At 52.2% G+C, this 24,052-nt stretch overlaps 3 protein-coding genes across 4 annotated transcripts in view; 2 read left to right on the plus strand and 1 right to left on the minus strand.

The window, feature by feature from the left end:
• Positions 1-24,052, plus strand: part of LOC143428512 (homeodomain-only protein) — a 123,659-nt gene that overhangs the window by 30,797 nt on the left and 68,810 nt on the right. The gene's annotated exons all lie outside the window — the stretch shown is intronic.
• On the plus strand, positions 4,465-18,629 carry Skeletor (DM13 and DOMON_DOH domain-containing protein skeletor). The gene is made up of 14 exons (XM_076902456.1): positions 4,465-4,583; positions 4,618-4,801; positions 9,120-9,257; positions 9,827-9,899; positions 10,275-10,383; positions 11,327-11,489; positions 11,557-11,816; positions 14,378-14,477; positions 14,768-14,952; positions 15,046-15,348; positions 15,478-15,652; positions 15,716-15,909; positions 15,998-16,222; positions 16,301-18,629. The coding sequence occupies exons 2-14, from the start codon at positions 4,717-4,719 to the stop codon at positions 18,293-18,295; spliced, it is 4,005 nt and encodes a 1,334-aa protein (XP_076758571.1). The 5' UTR covers positions 4,465-4,583; positions 4,618-4,716; the 3' UTR covers positions 18,296-18,629.
• Positions 18,939-23,956, minus strand: LOC143428660 (DDB1- and CUL4-associated factor 10 homolog). 2 transcript variants are annotated; one of them, XR_013102454.1, is made up of 6 exons: positions 23,245-23,956; positions 23,049-23,162; positions 22,620-22,989; positions 22,321-22,536; positions 20,209-22,227; positions 18,939-20,168 (listed from the first exon to the last, which is right to left on the minus strand). XR_013102454.1 is itself a non-coding variant. In XM_076903706.1 (5 exons), exons 1-5 carry the CDS (start codon positions 23,442-23,444, stop codon positions 21,094-21,096), a joined length of 2,034 nt encoding a protein of 677 aa, XP_076759821.1. In that variant the 5' UTR covers positions 23,445-23,956; the 3' UTR covers positions 18,939-21,093. The 2 variants fall into 2 exon arrangements, 1 of the variants encoding a protein (XP_076759821.1); XM_076903706.1 differs by having other exon boundaries at positions 18,939-22,227.

The raw sequence follows: 24,052 nt of genomic DNA on the forward strand, positions 1-24,052 counted from the left end.
CTCACGTTCATCCTTTCTCATCGCCTCAGCCGGGGAAGGGTTACGTAAGAACGAGTCGTTTTTGCAACGCCACGGAGACGACCTGCTCAACATTTTCCACTCTGTTTCTCTCAAATTGCCCGCGCGAGCGGCCGGAGACGCAACCGGTCTTAAAAACCGCGCTTCGCCTCCATTGTCCTGGCGAGGAAACGATCCAGCGATAAACACTCGATTATACAGCAGCCGCCCGTTACGATTAACCATACGTAGCGCGGTAATCGTCGCTGAGACCCTTTCCATCCGACGGGGGCGTTCGCGCTTTGAATCGCTTTGGAAAACGCCGGCGGATTTTTAATTGCCATTCTTCACGAGTCAGTTAATCTGCCTGGCTATTTATCACGCGGATAAGAACGGCGACCGCAAGGTCCGAGTCGGTTGGCGAACGATCGCGACCTTTCGCTCTCCGCTTGTTTCGCCGCGTCGCCCTCGCTTCGTTTTGTTTTTTTTTTATTCTTTCTCCACTTTTTTTTTCGCAATTCACGAACAATTAAAATTCATGGATTTTCCAGGCGAAATCTGTGTCAGGAAGTCGCGTCTCCTCGCGACGGTACACGGGAACTTTCCGAGAGATCGTCGTAATTCAGCTAGAGAGATATATAGAGATATCGCAATCCATAAATAATCTTTCCCATTACTTCGCGGCTACGCCGTGTTATCGTTCCGTGCGGCTGATTCTATGCATACTTAAGCGTCTTTTATGCAACGCGACAGGCCACGTTCGTGATAATCAAACGGTTGAACGCCCGTTAGCGGCACGCGAGCGCGTTCCGCGCGGACCTTTGTCGAACGGCCGGGAAAGGGGTCCATATGCAATGTGGATCGATGATAGGTGCATCGTGGGAGCTGTCGTGGCGCCTTGCAGATAGATTAGAATAGATACAGGAATCCTGCGCGGTGTTACGGAAGAAAAAAAAAGGGGAAAGAAGAGAGGTACGAGACAACGGTGGAGGGGGGACGCGAAAGTTTAATTAGGTTAGGTTAACTTGGCTGGGTCCTCGGGCCAAAGGGTCGCTCTCCCCGCTGGTCCCGCTGGTGCGTCGCAATCTCCGTGAGATGGGCGAAGGGACGCCACTAAAACTTGAAACTATCCCGAAACTGGGATACCTGGATCTTTCCATAGCAGAGACCCGCTTTAAGCGACTTTAACCCGTTATCGATCAGCCGCGACTGTGCACCAGCTGAATACGACGCCCCTTGCAATACTTGGGCCCTGGTTTTTGGAACGTTCGGCTCTCGCCATGTTTTTCTACGAGATCTAAGAGCGGAGGATCGTGTCGCGTACCAAGGCAGACTTTGACCCTGCGCTACGTTCACCAGTGCCTCTTCTCCGGCAGAGAAAGTCTCCCATTTACGGTCGAGCGTCCCTCCGCCTCTGCCTCCGACCACTTTCCCATTATGCGTCGCGGTGCTCGTGAACACGGAATGCGTAATAACGTTAGCGCGGCGCAATTAACCGCGGGGATGAAACGCGGAAGGGGTTACGTAATAAGGAGAGGGCTCGTCGAATCTTTTGTCCCTCGAAATGCGGCAAATTTAGGCTCTCGAGCTCCCCTTGGTTAAGAGTAGAGATCATTTCTACGCGGTTTTTATCGTTATAGTTGCCTGTAACCGGGGTGGTTTCTGTTTTGGGGGTTGAAGAAATTTAGAAACGTTCCTCGCGCGAATAAAAGCAATGGTACCAAGATTCCGCGATCCTCGAACCACGAGAACTTTCATCGAATCGGCGATTTCTTCGCAAGAAAGCGAGCCACGTTTCCATCGCTCTCTTGGAGAACGCTGGAGAACCGCGCGATAGAAGTGTGCCGCGAGACGCGCGTTCTTGTTTTCGTTCCGTTTTCCCGCGATGCGCCGGCTAAATTAGAAAATCAATTTCGTCCGTAAATGGAAAAGGGAATGGCCGTATCGAACTGGATCGAATGTGGAAGAAAAAGTGGGTGGGAATTGTTGAACCGGTCAAAACAATTTTCTCTCGTTAATTCGTCGGTCGAGCTCGTTTGGGCTCCTCCGATAAGCATCGCCAAGTGCAAGTGAAACGCGGGCGCCCATTCCAATTGCAGCTCCACGATTATCAATCCATTGCCATTCGAACAAAGGTGCACTCGTTAAAAACCATCGTCGCAGCTTCGTTTCGTCGTGAAAGGGGACCAGATTGTCAGACAAATTTCTCGATGGAGTACGCCGATACGTTCGCTCGTAGTAGCTGAGAAAAACCGTGTTCGAGCGTTGCTAAGACTTCCATGAAACCGTGAAAACAGGTAGCGTAACCCTACTTGGCGTCTTCAATTACACGTTACGCGCGCAACGCTCTTTCCGCAATGCTGATTTCACTTTCGACGTGTACGCTGTTCGCTCCCAAACGAGGATTCGATCGAGCAGCCAACGATCGGCCGTTTACACGCTCGAGTCGAATTGTTCTCGAACGAGACGAGCCTTTTTCATCGAGCGGATCCTTGGAGTCGAGCCTCTCTTCGAGAGAGTAATTAAACCAGCTCGCGGATAACGAGGCGACTTATCGTTCGAGGTGAACGCGAGCGGTTTGGAAAAAAAGTAGACGAGTCAGGCGAGATCTGTGCGTGAGTAGCAATCGTTTCTAATTATACCGGCCGATCTTTTCTCCGCTCGTCGACCGGGCGCGGAACGCGGTTTCTAGGTTGAACAGAAACCTCTTGGTTTCTGTAGGAATACAACCGGCCCGCATACCAGTCCAGCCATGAAAGAATGCCACGAAATCTGCCCGATTCGACGAGCGGCGGGCGCGTACGCGCAACAAAAGCTTTCCAACAAAGAGATCGCGTCGCCTCGAAATCGATTTCCTCGCGAGCACGACTCGTCGATCGACGCTCGTTGTCCAGGCGAAGAAAGCTGGCTGAACTTGACTCCCAACCTCCGTTATTATTGTTGCCTCCTTCTTCCACGTTCGAAATCGTCGCGGCGCAAGGCTTGGAAATTCGCGTAATCACCAGTTACGCGGTCCCTTAACGACTTCTTTCCCGAACTGGTTCCGTTCCCGTAATTATTCCGTAATTATTAGCCGCGACGTCGGCGAGATTAAGTATAATCGCAGCGCGGGGGTGAGAAGGAGACGGGGACCAGGGTGCTCGCGGACGAGCAAGAAGGAATCCTGGACGGCACGTGCAGCCCATTATCTCGCGCTCTCCCAAGGCGTCCCGTGGCCGATGTAACCAGCCTATTGTTGCCAGGGACAATGAGCAAGTGACGCGTGTAATCGCGTCCTACGTATCGTTCGATCCGCGGCGGCCCCTTTGTCCTCCCGCTTTCTTTCCTCGCTGTTTCCTCTGCGACTCTTTCAGCGGGCACGCGTTTTAAATTCGAACGACGGGGAATTGAAATTCGTCGCGCGATTAACGAGCGGCGCGTGAAAGTTTTTTCACGCGCGTCCCGGTGAACGACATGCGAAGTTGGAGAACAATGAAGCGTCGAGTCGCCGTTAGAATCAGCTTACGCGCCTCTTGGCGGTTGCAAATTAGCGGTACGAATTTCCTCGACGACTTCTGGCGTCCGTCCTGCGATCATCTGGACGCTGTCCACAGGAGACACGAACAGGAGAACGAACAGAGTGTCCTGAGTAAATGGTACACGTGTCAATGGCTACCCTTCCACTCGTCTTAACGAACAACTCACCCACGAGAGGATCGCGCGGCTCGTCCATCCGACTTTATTTCCCCCTTACGATCCTCCGAGCTGATGCTCGGTGACGCGACACCGTCAACATCCAATTACTCGAACTCGACGCGCTTCGTTCTCCACCTCGAGTCATCCGGAGAACAACAGCTGCTCCAGCGAGTAAAGGAGATTACAGAGGGCGAGCTTCAATTCTCGTCTCGGCGGCTGCTCAAAGAAACCCGTCACGTACCTGCGAGTTCATATTTTCGATATCAAAGGATCGAGAGGAATCCGCGAAGCGAATAACCGCGCGTGCCCCGGAAGCGAAACGGTACCACCACCGTCCAGGCGGTCCCGGACTCGCCCTTATCGCACCAGGATAAACCCGTGTACCTTTGCCTGTCGGCTATTGTTTCCACGCTCTATCCGCGGCTGCATCTAGGCCAGATCGCGGTCGCGATTCTGCGACGTAATCTGGAACCGCGTTCCTCTTGTTCTCCGTGTCGCCGCGGTGTCGCGTGCCACGCGGCGAAACGCAATCCCGAGCGAGGACACCGCGAGACGAAGGGTGACCGGATGGGACAAAAGCTCGGCCGTTTCGTTGACCGCGTTCAATTTACACCGTCCGTTCCCCAAGGATACGCGTCTCATCTTCGCGGAGGATCATTCGAACCGTCAAGGATACCACCAGCGAGGAAAACAAAGGAAAGGGAAGGCTCTCTTTCGCCGCCTCCCTTCCAGAGGCTCGGTCCAGAGGGGATCGCGTGTGTGCACGAAGGACCGTGGACCACCGGTCTAAGAAAGAAAGGGAGGCCCCGACGGGGGGAAAACGCGAGGCAAAATGACGGATTCAAAGGAGCAAACGGAGCAAATGGGCGAGAGGGTTCGCGAGGCGAGGAGAGGAGAGGAGGAGAGAGAGAGAGAGAGAGAGAGAGAGAGAGAGAAAGAGAGACTCTGACGGTGAAGCAAGGCGAGCCGGTGATCGTAGTGGGATCGACAAAGCTACTTGGATCCACGACGGCCACTTTCGACGGCAGTAACCACGAAGACGCCATGACGACACAATCACCCACATCGTCCTCGACGCGGCTCTCCGCCATTGGTCTAGTCGCAGCGGTTTATCTTCTCTTGGCGACACGTGAGTCCACACGAGCGTATGATCGACCCGTTCAGATTCTCGAATTTTATCGAATTCCGTCCGCGTCCGAGTGACTGTCGTACCACAGAGAGCGGCGGTACACGAAAGTCAGCCCGCGGCTCAGCCAACGGAGGAGGAATACCATTCGCGTTCGCCGTACTCGCGACCGTATTCCAAGCTGCGAGCGCCGTGACACGTTATTACCAAAGTTTCGCGGGGACAGCGTAACAAACAGAGTCGCACCCCCTCCGTGGGGAGACGGAAAATCGCGAAGTCGGTGGCCGTAACGCGCCCTCCGACTTGGGAGCTTCCGTTCGGCACGTTGCTCGCGTCGTTGCGCCTTTGACACCGTCGATTGCACGCGCGCGTCTCTCGACGGGAGATCGCAATCGGAAGTTTCTCCGTCGCGCTGCTGGAACGGGATCAAGGCGACGGGTGTCGTGCGCGGAGAAATTCGCTGGGAATATCGATCGACGCGCGAGAAAGATTTCTAACTGGACCAGAACGAGGATTCTTCGCGTGGCGATCCTCGTAGCTAATTAACGCCGAGCGGATTACGCGCAGGACTCGCGCGGCGGACGTCAGAGCATCTCGATTTGCCGGTCTGTTTCGCGGCGGCTGCGTGACTTTCGCGTTCCACGCTTTTCCTCCGGCGATCGCCCGAGAGGCGAAAGAGAACGAAATATACGAGCACGCGAGCTTCCTCGGCTCTCTCGAGCATCCTGTCCGGAAGGAATCCGCGCGAAAATTGGTGACCGTCCACCGGCGATTCGATTCGCCGCGTTCGTTCCACGATTTTCGCGACGCTCTCGCGTTGTACGGTTTCGCGAACCTTCGAGACTTCGTCGACAGATATCCTGATCGAGCGCCTAATCAGGCGAGCGTTTAGATAATTACTGTTCTCGTTTGTTCGCGGCTCCAGTGGCCGCCATTCGCGTGCCTTAATCGGCGCCCACGTAAACAGAGTGGACAAGCCACGTAGAGACTAGCCCTCGGCTAAAGAAGGCGAGGATCTCGATGGCAAATCTCCGCCTAGCCACGAAAAAAGTCTGCGACACCCAACCTACGCGTCCTCGACTTCTTCTCGTCGAGGCGACACCCGAGACCCAGGCGTCGCCGACGTGGCTGATAGTTGAAACGCGTGGAAATGAAAAAAGAAAAAAATAGTAGGAAAGGGAGAGAGAAGCTGACGCTTGTATAATCTCAGCTGTGTAGAGCGAGGCAAATAGGATTTATGGGGACCGGTCGCGTCCCGATTCCTCGGCGACGATAGGATTACCGCGCGCAGAGAAACGCAGAACTTGATACTCGCATTGAAAGCGCGCCCGGTGGACTGTCGCGAGATTTCGTTTCCAAATCAGCCCCGTTTCTTTCTCCCGATTGCCGCGAACTCCACCGGAATCCACCGGCGCCGTTGCGAAATTAGCCTCAGCGTTATGCAGAGCCAGCGCAATTACGCTTGTCCGCCTCCTGCTTTCTCTTTCGTATGAAAATGTCAAAGGTCCGATATGTATCCACCGTCCGTTTTCCAACTCGTTCCCACCGTTTTCCACGGCCCCGCTACGACTTCCATCATCTGAGACCAGCCTCGTTGACCCAAATCCATCGGCTCTGGAGTCTATTTGACACGCGTATTACGCGGTGCGTTTCCCGCTTCGATCGATCCGTGGCGATTTTACGGTTCTCCTTTTACCCCGTTTTCTTCCTTCGCGACCGTGCCCCCTCCCCTGGTTATTCACCGTTTCCACGACCTCGGAGGATCGCGGCACCGCGCTCGTAATAATTTAATCACGGCCCGCATTGTCGTTACCGCGACAATAATTACGCACTAATGGCCCGCGGTCGGAACGACGTAATGCATCCTCTCGAGCCTCGAAACCGACGCTGCTTTGACGCTTCGGCTTCTCATTAGCGATTGATATCGAAGTCTGCGCGACTACGCCCTGGATTCGGGGCCGACCGGGTTACACTGCGCGCGCGTAACAGGCCGATACGTTTCACCGCTCGCAGCCGAGGAAAAATGGAACGAAGGGGTTGATTAATCGGTAATTCGCGTGGTCCTTCGAAAATTGTAACCGTTAAAGTCGCAATCGCGATCGAGGTCTTCCTCGGGTACTGAATATTTCGATGCGTGGAACCTTTTTACGTCGTGTTTCGATTTTTTTCGTGGGAGAACCCACCGTCGACGCGAGTCTACGTTTCAACGCGAATATCTTCAGCGTCCCGTTAGATGCTTCCGAGAGATACCAGTTTAGAGTCGATTCAAAAACTCGCGGAACAGTGAGATTGATCCATTCGAAACGGCGACAGTGGAGTCCAGACCTCGACCTTACTTCCGTCTTCCTCGTCAACGCTCACGAAGGATCGCGACTAACTTCCAATTAATTGCTGTTATCCCACGTTTACCATCTCGACTTACGAATACAGATTATCCGCTCGTTTAGCGTTCAACTTCTACTTTGTCATGCTTATTCGCGCTCTCTCGAACTAGTTTAAAGCGCCAGCCCGGCATTCATCGTTGCAGTTCCTCGTAACAATGCGCCCGGCGAGACGACGCGACGCGGATGCCGCAACGTCGTTCGTTATCGCGAGAATAGCGTGATCGACGTAGCAATACGTTATCCACTGCGAGCGGTTCGAACGGCAGGCTTGTAACAAGAGGCAGGAAACGCTTGTGACCGCATACAGATGCAAATATTTAAGGGCAAGACCATGGAGCAATGGAAAGAGCCATCGATCAATCAGCGGGTTGATTAGAGCCGCGTTCTCCACGGAGCAATCCGCTTGGTTCTCGTTACGCGTGTTCGACGGGTCGACCGGCTCGATCGACGCGTATTCAACGATCCACCTGACGCGTGCATTTTCACCTGACCTGGCGTAGGGGAAATTTAAAAGCACGGTGGAGAACGCGGAAGCGCGACACCTCGTACCCATCGCTGTCGCCGATAGAGAGGACGCTGTTCAACGCTCCGTAACGTCGCGCGTCGTCCGCGTTGGAATCGCGTACGACTGGATTCCGCGTGTTCGAATATACGGAGCGTGTAACCAAGGAAAAATCGGGATTTCAAAGCCTGGTCTCGCGAACGCGGCGTGTAAGGGGATACCGTTCGCGGGTACCAATATGGCGTCCGAGCGCGCCGCGTTTATTCAAATGCGCGGAACGCCGCTCGAGAAGGATCCTCTCGTCGTAACGACGCATTTTTCTCTAATTATGAAATACCAGCCGGTGGAACAAAGTGGCACGTAGCCGACCGCTCCTCCGTCTCCCATACGTTACGCTAGATTACCAGCGACAGTTAACGGCACCGCGAAACGTCGCACACGGATCATTCCACGAGACGTATCTAATTTTCCTCCGGATCGTTCGCCCGGGATTTTTCCCGTGTTTTCGATCCCGTCCCAGCCGTACCAGAATTTATGCCCGTGCGCGCGTCAATCTCGCCGGGATGGACGATATCCTGTCCGCCGTTACGCGATAGAGATAGGGAAAGAGAAAGAGAAAGAGAGAGAGAGAGAGATAGGGACAGCCGTAACGGTACGCAGCTCGATCAAAGGGTTTAGAGACCGGTTCCATCGATTCGTTACCATCTAACGAACGATCCGTGCCACGGTTGGGATTGGCCTTGACGTTCGACGTTCCGCGCGCATATTTATGCGAGTCCACGCTAACCCTGATTTCCTCTCACGGGCCGCAGCCATTCTCCTCGAGCTTGGCGGAAACTTTTCGCGCTTCTTTGCGGCCAGCTCGTTCGCGTTCGAACGGGATGGACCAGAGAGTTCCTGTTAACCCTCCCCCCCAAGGGAACGTAACGCGTCCGTTCGAGCGGAGGCGGCGAAAACGATCGATCTTTCGACGTCGTGGTATTTTAGACGTCCGCGCGGCGACCCAGGACCGGCAAATTGCCCGGAGCACGTTGGACGCGACCAGATCCGAACACGGGATAACTGACATTCCGTGATCCCGTGCGACACGATCCCTTACACATGCCGCGTACCAGCAAGCATCCGAGGAACTCGCTTCGGTAGTATCCCGCGATACGATCGTCCACCTCGTTGGTACCGGTGAGATCGATCCTTGGTCACGCATCGACCGTCCTACGTCGACCATCGATCGCGACCAACCGAATCTCTGGATTCGCTTACCTACAGTTTGCTCGATTGGTTTCGTTCGCAGCAGGGTTACTCGATTGATTAATCAATCGTTCGAGAGGACAGTCACAAAGGAATATTTCTTGCGTCGTTCGATAAAACCGATTTTTCCGAACGTCCAGCCAACGATCGATCTACGATGATTAATTAAACTCGATTGTGTTCGCAGATGTATGCAGCGCGGCTTATTACGGGAAGCTCATTGGCAAGCTGTCGGAACTTCATCACGGCGTCAGCGGGGAAGTTTACGCGGTGGACGGGCGAACTCTGTTCATCAAGGACTTCACGTACGACGGCGAGGCGCCAAGTTCGTACAAGAACCCGCGGGAACTTTCCCATTTCAGGGCGCCCCGTCGATCACCCGTCGGCGAAAGAATACGACTCCTGACATTTCGCGAGCCGCGGCTAATCGCTTCGAGATATCTTCGTCTCTGACCACTGTTCCATCGCGACGCGAATACCTGCCGTTTCCCTCGCACGCGAGGGAGAAACCGGTGAACGTTCTCCACCCTCGAGTTCACCCTTGTTTCTCTCGCTTCCTCCCTCGTCGATTGTCTGTCGATTCTCCTTTTAAAATGAAAGATTCGACGAGTCGTATGTAAAGCGAACTCGACAACTCAACAAGTCGACTCGTACGGTACTCTCACTTTCCAGCACGTCGAATAAAATCGAAAGCGTTCGCCGAGCGGCTCGAAGGTCGCTCCTCTATGCACGCGCGCGTCGGTGAAGTGTCAAACGATCGAGAAATTAGCGAAAGCAAAATATCGTCGTAATTGCTGGCTCGGCCGGATGATCGACCGAGTGCCTGGAATCGAGTAATTAGCAAATAACTCGCTGCAATCACCGGGGGGTGTAATTATAATTATCTCCTTTCAGCTGCCTACTTTTACGTCGGTACTTCTAAGAGCCCGAATGGAAACGGGATCAGGCTCCGCGATGAGCGTGGATCGTGAGTACTTTTTCCCTTCCTCACTCTCTCTCTCTTTCTCTTTCGTAATGCCTTTTTAATTCTCCGTCATGTATGCGTCTGTACTTAAGAGATTCAAAATTATATCTCTGGTTGTTAGTGGATGAAACTTTTTACTGCGCAGTTCCATTACGTTAAGATAACATTCTGCTGTCGGATAAATCAGATTCGAAGGAGTTAAAAATCGATAAGAGCAAGAAATCAAAGTTGCACGCAGAACCTGACCCAACCCAACCATTCGAATGTTAAACACTGTTTCTTGATAATCTCTAAGGTACAGACACGTGCGTACGCGCGCGAATTATGATAGAAATAGGAGTGATCTCGATGAACGCGCGTGTGTTTGGTTCACCGCAGAACGGAGACGCTGAAACGGTACCGGAGGAAGAGTATCACGCTGACGTTGCCCGATGGCAAGTCGCTGGGCAACATCAAGTGGTTCTCCGTGTGGTGCGACGAATTCTCGGTGAGTAACGAACAGTATCGCGCTCGTGACCTTCGCCGCCGATTCGATTCCACTTACACGCGGCGCAGAAAACCGGTATCGTTTCCTCGCCGTGCAACTTTCACGCTCGTAGTTTGTTGCCACGCGTGTGTGCCTCCACGGCCAACGGATAGAAAGTAATCGCCGGCGACTGGCTCCGGGCCATGTACGCGAACGACACCCCGCCGTAGTCGATCGCACCGCGTGGAATGAGATATCAATTAAAAAAAATCTCCACGCCGCCTCCTTTCGTAACAACGAGATCCTCGATTACGCGAGTATTCATCGCGAGTCAACGCTGGTTTCCCACGACGCTCGACGCGAAATGCTTGCGTCGATCGTACTCGCGACTACGGTTTTGTCGGGGCACAGAAGGGGTTGAAACAGGGGGATGAGATCGTAACGTCAGAGGTTCTGGCGCGCGTTTAAACGGAAGTCAAGCTCCTACCGAACACACTCGACTCACGGCACGGATTAGCCGCGACAGACCACGCAGATCGTCAATTTACGTCATCGATATCGCCAACGAGAATTTATTCCACGACTCGCAACGGATACCGTGCGCGCAACACCGGAATGATAAACCCGATCACGAACCGCTCGCGTTTCCATTACTCCCGTGCGGGGTTGGGAAACGATCAAACGGGATCTGTTTGCCGCGCGATTCGCGAACCTTGTCAATTCCACGCTCTGTGGGTACGACACTCGCGTTCTCATTGTGCGTTCGAAAGTTCAACGAATCAATAGTATGAAAAATCCATTCGATCGGAGAGGGATAAAAATTGTCGTTCGAATGCCAATGGACGCCTCGGTTAATTAAGAGCGAAGGCATAGAAGGATTAACCCACGCGACTTTTTCCCTGATACCGCGTAGGGAAAGGTCGCGGCCTATTAACCTTTCCGCTATCGAACCCACGCTTTCCAGGTGAACTTTGGGGACGTCAGGATACCGCGAGGATTCGATTACCCGAAACCGCAAAAATTGTCAGCGCTGAGCGGAGTGCACGGGGTCAGCTCGGAGCCGATCGTCGCCGTCGACGCCCAGACTCTTCTGATACCTGGCTTCAGCTACGATGGCGAGGCGCCTGGTGAGTTCCCCGGACATTTTCCGCCCCTGAACGCGCCTCCAAACTTCCGCGACTTCGTTTCTTGCAGACGCTAAATTCTGGGTGGGAGCTGGACCGTCGCCGTCGCCGCAAGGTGTCCGCGTGCCCGACGAGAACGGGTCCACGCGGCCTCTGCGTCGATACGATCACAAGACCATCGTGCTGACGTTACCAGGGGATCTGACGATCCACCAGATCGGCCATTTCGGCGTCTGGTGCGAGGCGTTCACCGTCGACTTCGGCCACATACAGGTTCCTCAGGCTCTCAACGTGCCGCCGTCCTTGAAGATGCTCGGAGTCTCGCCGCAGGTAAGCCGGAAGGGCTTCTCGTAGGGACGCCAGGCTCGATCTTTTAACCGATCGAGCGACATCTGCTCGATCGCCTGCCCCCTCCTTTATTAACGTTATAACGACGAGATCGCGTTACGATACGCGTTCATCGAGACGTACACGATAACACCCTCTCCACTCATTGGCCGGTCCACTCGATCCTCCTCGCTCGAAGGCATTGCACGGAATCTCCATGGCAATCACGTTCGAACCGGTGGATGGAAAGGGATTCGCGCAAACTTTGACCCGTTCCCGATCGATTTGTATCGTCCTTAGCCGACTCGACGCTCTTCCGTCACGTTCGCGCGTGCTTTCATATTCCGCCGACATCTCGCCAGCCGATTACGTACGAGCGTTTCGCAACACCACGACGATGATCTCTACCTGTTCGCAACTGAATTTTCCGCCCTCTTGGATCGAGAAAAATTCCGTCGACCGCAGCATCGATCCAGGAGCGGTCTCGTCCTCGTTCGTGCGTGGGTCTCGTCAACCCCCGACGGTCGATCGCGCGGAAACGAACGAGTAATTCGCGAAGGGAACAGTCCACGGCCGGATTTGTCTCTGTCAATATTCGAGCGGATGTACGTCGCCGGATCTGCCACCCCTCCGCGAGCCTCCTCGAACAGCTGCCCCCCAGGCCTCGATCCGTCCGCCCGCAAGGCCCAACGCATAACACCCTGTCTCTGTCCTTGTGTTGCAGAACGTGCACCGCGGAGGGCAGGGACAGAATCAGTACGAGTCTTCCGCCTCGTCGTCGCCGACGTCCCCCTCTCCCTCCTTCGTCAGCTCGTTGCACACGCAGCAACGGCAACGCGCGACCACCTACCGACCGATCCTCCGTCGGGACGACCAGGTCCAAGTAATCCAGGCGATCGACTATCGAATACCAAAGAGCACGCAGGCCCAGGAACCACTCGCGCAGCAGCTCCACCGGCTCCAGCCTGCCTCTTATACCCAGGCCCAGTCCAATCTGGACGACACGTACCAGGAACAATTCCAGCGAGCGGACGATCCGCAGGCGAACTCGTACGCGAGACAGTTGCGGTTCCAGGCCGACAGACGGCTAGACTCGTTCGCTCGTTATTGACAGAGACAAGGAGGACGCACGCTGCCCTCGGACAGCTCGGAGATCCCTTCTGCCGGACTTTTATTAATCGGTTCAGATCGCACCCTGTTGGTAGGCAAGGCTCGTATGCAACGGCGTTCGCGAGCCGATCTTACCGTGCGACCATGGGTAAAAAGAAATTTACGGTCTCCAGCGTGTTAAGGGATGATCCGCGACGGGAGTCCGCAGCAGGAATCCTCAAGCTGTCCTCGCCGCCCCCTCCCCACCCTTGGATCCATTAATCGTTTACTTGGCAAAGCTCCGATCGATAGGATCGATTCACCCACACGAGACGACGAAAGAATCGCGAGCGATTTATTCGCGGACGCGCGGTAAACCCGTCGTAAATCAGGCCGGAACTCGGTCAAACTCGCGTTTCGATAAATTAGCGAAAGTTTCGCCCTAAGCCGTGGGACGCGTCCCGTTTCCGGTGGCGCAGCTGCGGCGACACCAGCCGCGGTGTTCGCGGGGCCGCGCGACGACGGCCACGACTTTCGCTTTATTTATTTAACACAGCGAGCCGGCTCTCTATTGGACTGTATCCACCGGGAATCCACGGACATCGGTTTCACGCCCACGTCCGATCGTACATAGACGTGCACGCCTTCGCAGAACACCCTTGCACACACACACACACACACACACGTCCATACGAAACGTTTCCAAGCGCCATTACGGTTTTCGTTGGACCCGTTCGTAGTCGAGGATTAACTCGACGGATAATCGAAGCCTTCGAAGACCTTTCTCGTGCGTTGATTTTGGTTCAGCGTTGGTTGATTGCAAGTCGGGTCAAAAGGTTGCTTGGCTGCAGCGAGGAGTACTGACGCAACCCTCTGCCTCTCGAATTCTCTTTTAAATGGAGAGGGTTGCGAGCGATTGGTTTTAAGGTTTGCGTATCGTACTGTCCGATAGTACTTTCGGTTGGTTTAGGATGCGATCGTAAGAGAAGCAGAGGGGCGAGAGGCGAAGCGAGTTGCGTGTTTCATTGCGTGAAATAGACGAAGAGCGAGCCATTCTCGACTGTGATACAAGCGGGGTTAATTGTTCTTACCTTCGCGGACCAAGAGGAGGTACTTGTCGCTTGGAAACGTAGAAAGCTGCGGAAATCCCGTTCCGACCTAGGCCAGTTCACTTTCGTTTTAAGCGTAGACGCTTCGTGCATCCCGATTATTATGTACCGCTATTACCAGACTTAGATTGTACGCATTTTACACGCACCGTCGACATTATCTTCTGCCATCGACCTCTTTTCTTTTTTTGTACGTTTCTACTATTGAGATTGATGCGAATAAACGGATTACTTTCATCACATCCACGACGAGTTCCTTGCCTTACCTCGTCCGCCATCGCCTCGACTCCGTCGACGATCGACGCGCTCCGAGGTAGCCCCTCTGTTTCGCGAACGATGGTGAACGCTGTTCTCGTTTGATTTCAGTCGAAACTGAACTGCGAAGTTTTGGAGGACAGGCTGGCTTTTGAGGTGCGATGGGCCGTGGCCGGAGACAGCATAGTCGCCCAACTCGTTGCAAAACTTGGTGAGTACACGGATTTCCGAGCTGTCCGCATGCACCCGCTCACAAAAGGGCGAAACTTCTGTCGCGTTTATCGAAAGGGCCGTGAACTTAAGCCCAACTTTTAATTAATAATGCTAGTGGCACGTCGGTTCCGTTCGACGCATAATATACGATACATAGTGCCACACATCGGGCGCCTCGTTCGCACCCTTCGACGAACCTTATTCCTTTCGCACGGAACAACGACTCAAAGATCGATTCATCTCAAATGCAAAGCCCAGAATTAAACGAAACTCTTTTATTGTCGCTAGCCCAAAGAGAATACATGGCGTTCGGACTATCCGCGAATCCAAATAGAAGCATGATGGTTGGCGGGGACGTGGCAGTCGCCTGGGTCGACAAGGAAACGCTCGAAGGCCGCGCAGAGGATTACTTCCTGGACGCCAAGTCTCAGTGTTCCGGCAGACACGGCAGCTGCCCGGATAATCGCATACTGGTCGGTCAACTTCGATGCTTGTTTCAAAAATCGTTTATATCCTTCCAATGTCGAACGATAGGATTTTACACGATCTGGTACCACGGTTTGCAGGAGAACACCAACTCCATCCAATTGTTGAACGCCGCGCTGGTGGACGGGTACAGCATTGTCACCTATCAGAGGCCGCTGAGGGCGAGCGACGAGCTGGACCTCGAAATCCTGACGAACGGCTCGCAGGCGATCATCTGGGCCATCGGACCGCTGAACGAGAGGCAAGAGGTCAGCTTTCACTCGAGCTATCTGAAAACCGACCGCTTCATCGATTTCGGTAGACCACCGGTTTGGAATTGTCCCGTCCCGGATCACGAGCACGCACAGTTGCTCGTCGACAACGACGACGAGGGCACCTCTCAGGTATTTCATCCGGCAATTCCGATCCTTGTCAAACAACTTGTAACGAATTTCGTACGTTTTCTCTTTCGCGATGACTCGCGATGAAGTAAGTGAATGCTGATATAAAATAAGTCTGAAAATGTAAAGCAGCAAACGTTAATCACGAGACCGCCTCAGCATACCAACCCGCCGGCTACCCCTGCGCCCGCGCCCCAATCTGACGTCTGGGATATCCCACCGATTCAATGCAACGAACCCGAAGACGGAGTGCTGTACGCTCAGATGGGACCCACCGGAGGAAAGCATGGATACCCAGCTATTACTGGTACGAAGAAGCGAGCCTTTCGATTCAGAGAGAACATCTCCTAGTCGATTTCATTTTTTGTAGGTCACGTTGGTTGGGGAATATCGTGGTACATAAACGGTCTTCTGATTCCGGAAATCAACGTCGTGCGTGGCAGGAACTACACGTTCGTGGTGGAAGGTGGAGAAAATCCGGACACCCCAGCTCGTTACCATCCGTTCTACATAACCGACGACCCCATCGGTGGATACCAGCACAAGACACCCGAGGAAAAAGCGGTAAGCCGACGTTCTCTTAGATCGTTCTCAAGAAATCGACGGTTCAGTGAGCAGCTCGGTACGCGAAGGTGTAATTTTTGCCGAGCAGAAGGTGAAAATATTCGCTGGCGCCCATCGGCAACGCGGGGTGTATCGACCAACGGGTGTCGGCCGGCTGTGCAACTGGGAACCCGATCAGAACCTACCCCCCGCGGACGATTTCTCGTCGTTCGGCGCGTATCAGCGCACGTTGACCCTGAAGTGCGACACTGGCGAGCCAGGTTTCGTCCAATGGACCCCGGATAAGAACACACCGGACACCGTGTACTATCAGGTAAGATTCGAGACTCTGAGATGGCAGACGAGAAGAGAGTGTACACAATGAGCTCATGATTATCCTCCAATCGTCCAGTGTTTCACGCATCGCTATCTGGGCTGGAAGATAAACGTTCACGACAGCTGCGACCTGGACGAGGCTGCCGGCAGCGAGAACTACGAGGTCTACGTCAATCCGCACAACCAACGAGCTCCAGTGGATCTCGATAGCAGCCCTAGCATACGCGAGTCGAGCAAGGTAACGCCAACAGCGGAGTTCCTCCAGCAGCATCTTCATCATCCTCATGGTGAACATGGTGGGCTTCGGTATTCTTATTACCCACCGACTAACCCCGGCAAGCTAAGCACGTCATACACCCAGCTACTAACGACCGCTAATAACAACGATTACATGCGCTTGAAATCATCGCCACCGCCGCCACCGCCGCTACCGCCGCAGTACGAAGAGCAGTACCAACCGAGACCTTCGTACAGCATGCCAGACATCGTCGTTGCGCCCCATCGTCACGAGGTACGCGTGAAGGAAACGTATCACGCGCACCTCGACGAGGATCTGCAGCAGCAGCATCGCAATAACCATCATCATCATCATCATCATTACCAACATCACCTGCATCAACTAGCGCCGCCGATCTATCGCGAACAATCGATGGGAGCCACGACCAAGCTGACGCCCGCCTATCCCAACCGACAGCAGATGACAGCGATCGAGCAAGAGATACTTCGACAGGCCTCTAACCAGCAATTGTCTAACCTCGTTCCAGATAATCCGCGACCAATGAGCCACGGGCCGAAATACACCTATCCGACCGCCACCAGCCCGCAGATCCTATATCCCAGGCCGGTGCCTCATCATTACGCCAACAATTACCACCACCTCTATCACCAACCGCCTCCTCCGCACCATTACCATCATCAGCAGGACCCGAGGAACCAGCTGATGATCATCAAGAGACCGGTGTTGACGCGTCGTCCGATGTTGCAGACCGCCCACCCGATGCCCCAGCCGACCATTCCCCTGCCCTCGAGACCGGTCTTCATCGAACGTAAAAAGGCCGTCTACAGACCGTCCGTTTCTACTTACGGTAGGAGAACGGCGGAGAAACTCGCGCCGACCGGCGACAGCCCTCAGATATCGAAGCTGAAGAAAGTCGATACGAAACAGCGGACCAAGCTCGAGGCGAAAGTGTCCAACTTGGACATCCCCAACGCGTTCGTCACCCCCATGAAACCGGCTAGAAACACGGGATTCAATCCTGACTCCATAGTGATCGAGAGTGGCTTCAAGCCGATCATCAAGAACCTCGAGATGTCCACGGGGATAGCCGAGAGTAGATCCTCGGACGTGAACATCGAGCAAGAAGAGGAGGACGCTCGAGTCGAAGAAGCGCCCAGTCGCAGGCCGATCGACAACTTCGAGCCGGTCTTCATACCGTCGCCACCGGTTCCGACGGTCGAGACGATCAAGAAATCGAAGAGGAAGAGCGCAAACGCGAAGGCTCGCGAGGTGGACGACATGGAAATGGCTGCGGACAGGGTAAATGCTTATTATCTGCCGCCTAGCTCGAACGATCCACCCTCGCCGTCGAGCGAGGTGTTGATCACCTTCGATGGGAAGAGATTGAAGGACTCCAGCCTGGCCAGGTCCATTTCCGGTATCGAGGAGCACTCGAAGAGCAAGCTGTCCTCGGACGTGCTCAGCAGAACGCCGCAATTTGGAAGATTCAAGGGAGAGCTACCGCCCCCGATTCCAGGGGAGATTCAACCTCGCGGTTACTCTCAGCTGGAGAAACGTCGACTTCCGTCGACCGAGTTGTCTCTGCCCGAAACGCGGCTGACGAAGAACACCAAGCTAACCGCTGTTGGCAGATCGAGGAGGTCCCCGCACGAGGGACACGTCCACGTCACGGATTCACGGGCGAACGATACCGTAACGAGCCGCGAGGAACATCGTCAGACCGATCACGAGCATCACGGTGATTCGACGTCCACCATCGTCAGCGCTGGGCAGGCGATCGTCGCGAATTTAGGGTACATGCTTCTGGCCGTGGTCTTCTACCACGTAATTTGATGACCAGTCGTATCTTTCTCGATCGCACGCGATCGGTGAAATTAGTCGGGACTCATCGGACGGACGAGAATCAAAGGAAGCAACAGGGAATGGTTAGTTGATCGAATCAAGCGTTATTGTTCTCCCCGCAATCATTCAATTCAGATACAAACGCAGAACAGATTGACGCGTGAACGTACTTAGACCACGCGGATAGTAGAGGAACGCGACGTAATCGACGCGATAACATGGGAGTGGAATATAACTAACCACGAAATAACGATTCTTTATTTATTCAGATATTTATTAATGATTTATCGCCCCTTATTGTACGGAAGTGAAACGCCTATCCGTTAGCCAGTTGTCGAACAAGTTAGCCGTGACGGCTACAGGTACCAGCTCAGATCTCGAATTTTGCCGGTAGAACGTGAAACTTTCGAGCCTCAAGGTGCAACAAGGAATAATGGCAGGATATTAGTATTCTACGTGCTATGACGACAGTTTGTTGATTTCTACAGTATACACTTGTACATAAGTTAAATTAATTGTTAATAAAGATTGTGTAATGGATCTAACGTTTTCCCATCGCCGCGAAGGATACAAGGGGGCTCGCTCGGGAACGCTCGCACAGCGAAAGGAGATACTGGATCCAGACAAACGAACGTACGTTAAGCAATATTTTATTGTATAGAGTAAGGAAAACAAACAAATCTTACAAAACAATCAGCACACTAACTACTGTACACGATCGTATAGTTATAATATAAAGAGCGCACGGGCGACCAGCCCGACCGCAGATCACTTCGAAAATAATTGTAGACTGTAACGTGGCAAGCATGGATACGCTGGTCCTCGCGAACGTTCGCGCGTTCTCCATCGGTACCGGAAGCTACCCTCGAACGTTCGCGCTCGCACTCGCGGTCAGCGTGTAACCATTAAAAATTCCCATAATCGGATGCATTCATTCCATCTGTTCTTTTTTTTAAGTAACCATCGATGGCACGCGACGCAATCGTTCGGTACGCGACGCGCCGAAAAGTTCGTGAGCAATACCCGGGTGCGTACACGTACAATTAACGTCGCGAACTTCTGCGTAATTTCGAATCCCTCGCACGGCGCTACGCTGCTTTCGATTTTGATAATTGTACTCTGACTTTTGTCGCTACGAGGGGTCGAAATCCTCCCCTCGCGATCTCCAGCGTGCACAGACCGCCATCATCCGGTTTGACACGCCCTAGTCTTAAAAAATACCAGCGTCAACTTGTCATCGTGCTTGTTTCATTACGCTCATACTGTTTATTACGTATCATCTAGGCTGACGATGTATTTACATATGTTACACGATTTCTTTCCTACTTAACGATACAACTTTGCTCCGCGAGCCCGCGCTCGTCGTGTCCCGCGGGATCGCCGAGTGCGTTCACGCTCGGGACCAATCGTTTAAGTGAGTGCGCTGAAACGAGCAGGAACTATCGACTCGTTCGACGTTCCCGATTTATACGCTCGCGTTCGTGTTAAGCTTCCCCGAGCAACATCGTTTTGTCTATTGCTCGACTTGGAAATCGTTCGAGCTCCCCGGCTGGAACGAAGCCGAATCGGAATGATACTTACGTGTACGTAGCCGTTAATCGACGATCTCTTCGTGTCTATAATAGTCACGAGAAGGCCTCGTTCCTGGCGAGCTGCGATACCAGTTTAGTACATTGAATAATCGCCCCATGATTACTTGGAATTTCGAGTACTTATCACTACTCACGCGATACGCAGCTAAGAAATGTAATACTAACAATAACGCCAAGGATACATTCTTCAGCGAGGTTGACGTTTTTCCACGATAATTTCATTCTATTATCTCTCGTATCATCTCTCTCTCTCTCTCTCTCTCTCTCTCTCTCTCTCTCTCTCTCTCTCTCTCTCGCTCGCTCGCTTTCCACCCTCTCTCCCCTTGAATATTTAACTGATGACTGCTAATGGGATACAGAGAGAGATACAAAAGTCTTTTTAAGTCAACAGTTAACAGACCGATCGCAGATCACTATCGTACAGAGTCCAAGTGTCGCGTCGTGATCAGTCGAAATGTAAGATGTAGCCTTTCACTGTGCACCGCATCGGGCAGAGACGCAAAGTTTACCGTGATTTCGGTTTTTGCAAATGGTAACGCGATTATCGTTATTGTTCTACAGAAGTATGTACAGTTCTGCTTGCGGAATGTTTTTTTCTTTTCTTTTTCTTTTTTCGAGATGCCGTTCACGTAAGTGTACACACATCGTGGCGATGCGAAAGAGAAGTACTCTGCCGTGGACACATCGAAAAGTGTGTTGAAATACCTCCATCGTTGGAAAGGGTACCATCTCGCGATAGAAAACGTAATAGATGAAATAGAATCCGCTTCGTTAAATGGTACTTAAAACAGTGACACGATCGTTACCTTCCCTTTTCTTAAATTATTACCGATAGACAATCACCCCGTATAAAATAAACCCCGCGTTTCAAGTAAAAAGAACGGCGCGTGGCACATGATGTTTCACGAGAAGAAAAGAAAACATCTAGCTTAAAATATAAAATGTCGGATTCTAAACGAATCATAATTTTAACAAGACACACTAAAAAATATGATTTATCAAAAAGTGTATACCTAGAAAAAGAAAGAGGAAGAAGGAGAAAAGTAAGACTGTTTGCTACCGATTTTACTAGAATGAGAAACAGAAGAAAGAGAAACAAAAAGGAGGAAACAATTGTAGAGAAATCGGTGAATAATATATCTCGTTTATAGACGCGTTCCTGGAAAACAGACTTCACCAATGGGGCTACCGATGGATCTATTTAAGAACAGGTTGATGCCAGACGATCTTTCCGCTGAGGCAACCCGAGACCAGCAAACAATGCCTGGGAGAGAATTTTGTACTGACCACGATGCCAGAGTGACTAACGTTCATCGCCAGCTCGTGCAACTTTATACACTCGTTGTACGGTGGTACACAGTTGGACAGTTCCGAACAGTCGCTAGAGAACGCCAACAATCGCACGCCGTAACCGTACGGCGAGCATATCAGTCGGCCATCGGCAGAGAAACACAGTTCCTTTATGTAACCAGAACCCACGTTTGGCTCCTCTATGTAATGCGTTAACCTAGGCGTGTTTTGGTGAATCATACGATTCCTCGGTATCGCGTACATCGTTTGCTGGCCTTGCCTATTTCGATTTTGAACTCTGATCCTATCGCCGATTATAACCACGGTGTTGTTGCTCGCTCTGGAAAGCCAGTCTCTCTCCCTTCTGAGTCTGGCTTCCCTGATCGCTACGTGCGCCTCCCATACGTCCGTCGTACTTACGTGTATATCTATATTACCGGTAGAAAAGTTATCGATCATATTGCGCGGTCTTAAATAGTTGAGGTGAGAATTCGGTCTCAACGGTCTGTAATCCTGCAACGAGTCCCTTTCTTGCTCATCCGCGCCCTCCTCCAACAGACTCTCCGCAGCAGCGTATATGTCGGCTGCGAATATATACCTATCCCCTTGCCTATCCCCCTGCCTACCGCCCTGTCTATCCCTCTGCCTATCCCCTTGCCTGTCGTCCCTATCGGCGGTCACTCGAGAGTCGGTCGACCTCGTGTTTCGATCCCGACGCGAGTTTCTCAGATCTGGTAGCATCAGTCTACGGGACGCTGATTGCCGGTTGGCCCAGGTAGGCCTGCTCGACTGCGAGTTCTCCGAAGAGCCCGCGGAATTCGATCTCGTATCGGACGTCGGGTGAACTACTCTCACACGATTGTTCGGACTTCCTATTAGAAAGGAGGACGTTATACCAGAACGGGAAGGTTGAGGTTGTTGGAAGTCCTCGAAGTCCTCCACGGGTACTTCGTTGAACTGGGGCGTTGCTTCTTCTCCTTCCTTCGTCTGCTCGGCTATACTGGACATATCGCGCTCTTGTATATCGTGAATGCAAGTCCACTGGAACAAAGAATTGTAAATTAACGTGTAATTGAAATGCGCACGGCGGAATCTTGGGTTGTGATAGTCGATGATTTGTTAGTTAGTACCAACCTCAGATTTCTCTCCATTAGTAACGTTCCTAGAAAGAGCACACCATCCCTGAGGGTGTACTTGCAAGCTCGATATTACCTCGGCGTCGTCGCCGACAGGAAAATCGGTTAAAAACTCCACTCTGTTGTGTGTACGAGAATGCGAGAACAGATGCGTGAAACTTGCCACTGTTGATATCGTAGTTTGGGACGATTGCATCAACCGATACATGTTCGGCTGAAATAGAAGTGAATCGTTATCTCGCATGTCAGTGGAGTATCGATTACGCGTAATATCCGTATGTTGAAAATCGAACGCACTCGAAATCCTGCCAAGTCTTGAGCTAACGTGCTTAACTTAAGGTTATGTATAATAATGAGGTATCCAGAAGTGGTGCTTATTAACAGTTTACTGGCATCCGGACTAAGTCTGGTACGCATGAGTCCATTCGTATGAAAGACACGCGTGTGCAGAATACTATTCTCCGTGAAACTGTTGATGTCCCAAGTGTATATGCTGCCATCGAAACCACTGGTCAATAACAAACTATCTTTGGGACTGTATTCTATAGTCTTCACCCAATTCGAGTGACCTTCCAGGGTTCTTATCTTTTGCTTTAAATTTCTAGCATCCCAAAGAGCTACGGTTCTATCATCTGAACAAGATGCGAACATACGCTGGTCCAAAAACCTATCGTAACAGGAAAATGATCAGTACAAGTTATTAGTTGGACGAAAGTCTACGCTTACCTAACATAATTCACGCAATCGGTGTGAGCATTATCAATCGCATGGATCAATCTTCTTCTCAAAGGGTCAAACATTAAAATGCTTTTCTTCTCGCATGCTGCCAATAGAAGAGAACTGTCGTGTAAAATAAAACATTGTGTCATTAACTGGCTCGACATAAAGTTACACATAGAATTTAGAATACGCTTGTACCAACCCGTCAGGCGAATATTCGAGATTGAAAACTCCACCGTGGGCTGCGGTCGAGGATAACGCATGATCCCAAGAGGTTACTGGTTGTATGGAAGAATAAAGGGTTTTATGAAAGTTATCGGAATGCCCTAAAGGGAACTGTATACCCAACTCGCGTTGCCTTAACCAGAGGCTGTGGTCGTCCCCTATTCTTATTTTAGGCATTTCAGCCAGGTGTGACTTTCACCAGCATTCAACCAAATATATTTTAGCGACTCGAGACAGATCTGGTACTTTGTAAACAAAGCACGGATGCGTACGACTCGGAGTTCCAGTCCACCGAAACGTTTTAAAACCTTTTTTTTTTACCGTGAAACGAGAACGATCGCCGTCGATGCCGTTTTCGAGTCAGTGGATGAAAACTTTCGATCGTCTCTCTGACGAAAGGAACAGCATCGACGTAGTTTCCCCGATATTCTCGCGTGATTCGAAAGCGATCGTGTGCAGCACCGAGAACGGCTGAGGTTAAGTGCGAAATGCCACTAGCGGGTGATGTTACACGTGACTCGTTAGAAGCGTCTCCGGGTTTTCTCGCTCGGCGATCGTTCTGCGGAATCGAAATTTCTGCGAATAAACGAGCTACGCGTCACGACTATGCGCGGTGTCAGACTTCGACAGAATTTAAAGGAACTTTAAACACCTGACACAACATGAATCAACGCCATCTTTGCTTTGACATGCAATGTCGTGCATTGAGGATCGACACAGCCATAGCCATAGGCGCGAGTCTCGAACAGGATCTCCATTGAACCAGCACTCCTTCGGGTAAATAC

Source organism: Xylocopa sonorina, chromosome 10 (genome assembly GCF_050948175.1).
Source record: "Xylocopa sonorina isolate GNS202 chromosome 10, iyXylSono1_principal, whole genome shotgun sequence".
Classification (NCBI taxonomy): domain Eukaryota; kingdom Metazoa; phylum Arthropoda; class Insecta; order Hymenoptera; family Apidae; genus Xylocopa; species Xylocopa sonorina.

Excerpts from the sequence above, each read along its gene's own strand:
- Skeletor (XM_076902456.1), top strand. The coding sequence starts at position 4,717 with ATGACGACACAATCACCCACATCGTCCTCGACGCGGCTCTCCGCCATT. Across the intron at positions 9,258-9,826 it reads GTACGACGGCGAGGCGCCAA|CTGCCTACTTTTACGTCGGT; the intron begins GTTCGTACAAGA and ends ATCTCCTTTCAG. Across the intron at positions 16,223-16,300 it reads CGGACACCGTGTACTATCAG|TGTTTCACGCATCGCTATCT; the intron begins GTAAGATTCGAG and ends CCAATCGTCCAG.
- LOC143428660 (XM_076903706.1), bottom strand. The coding sequence starts at position 23,444 with ATGCCTAAAATAAGAATAGGGGACGACCACAGCCTCTGGTTAAGGCAA. Across the intron at positions 23,163-23,244 it reads CTCGAATATTCGCCTGACGG|TTCTCTTCTATTGGCAGCAT; the intron begins GTTGGTACAAGC and ends TTTACACGACAG. Across the intron at positions 22,990-23,048 it reads GATTGCGTGAATTATGTTAG|GTTTTTGGACCAGCGTATGT; the intron begins GTAAGCGTAGAC and ends CTGTTACGATAG.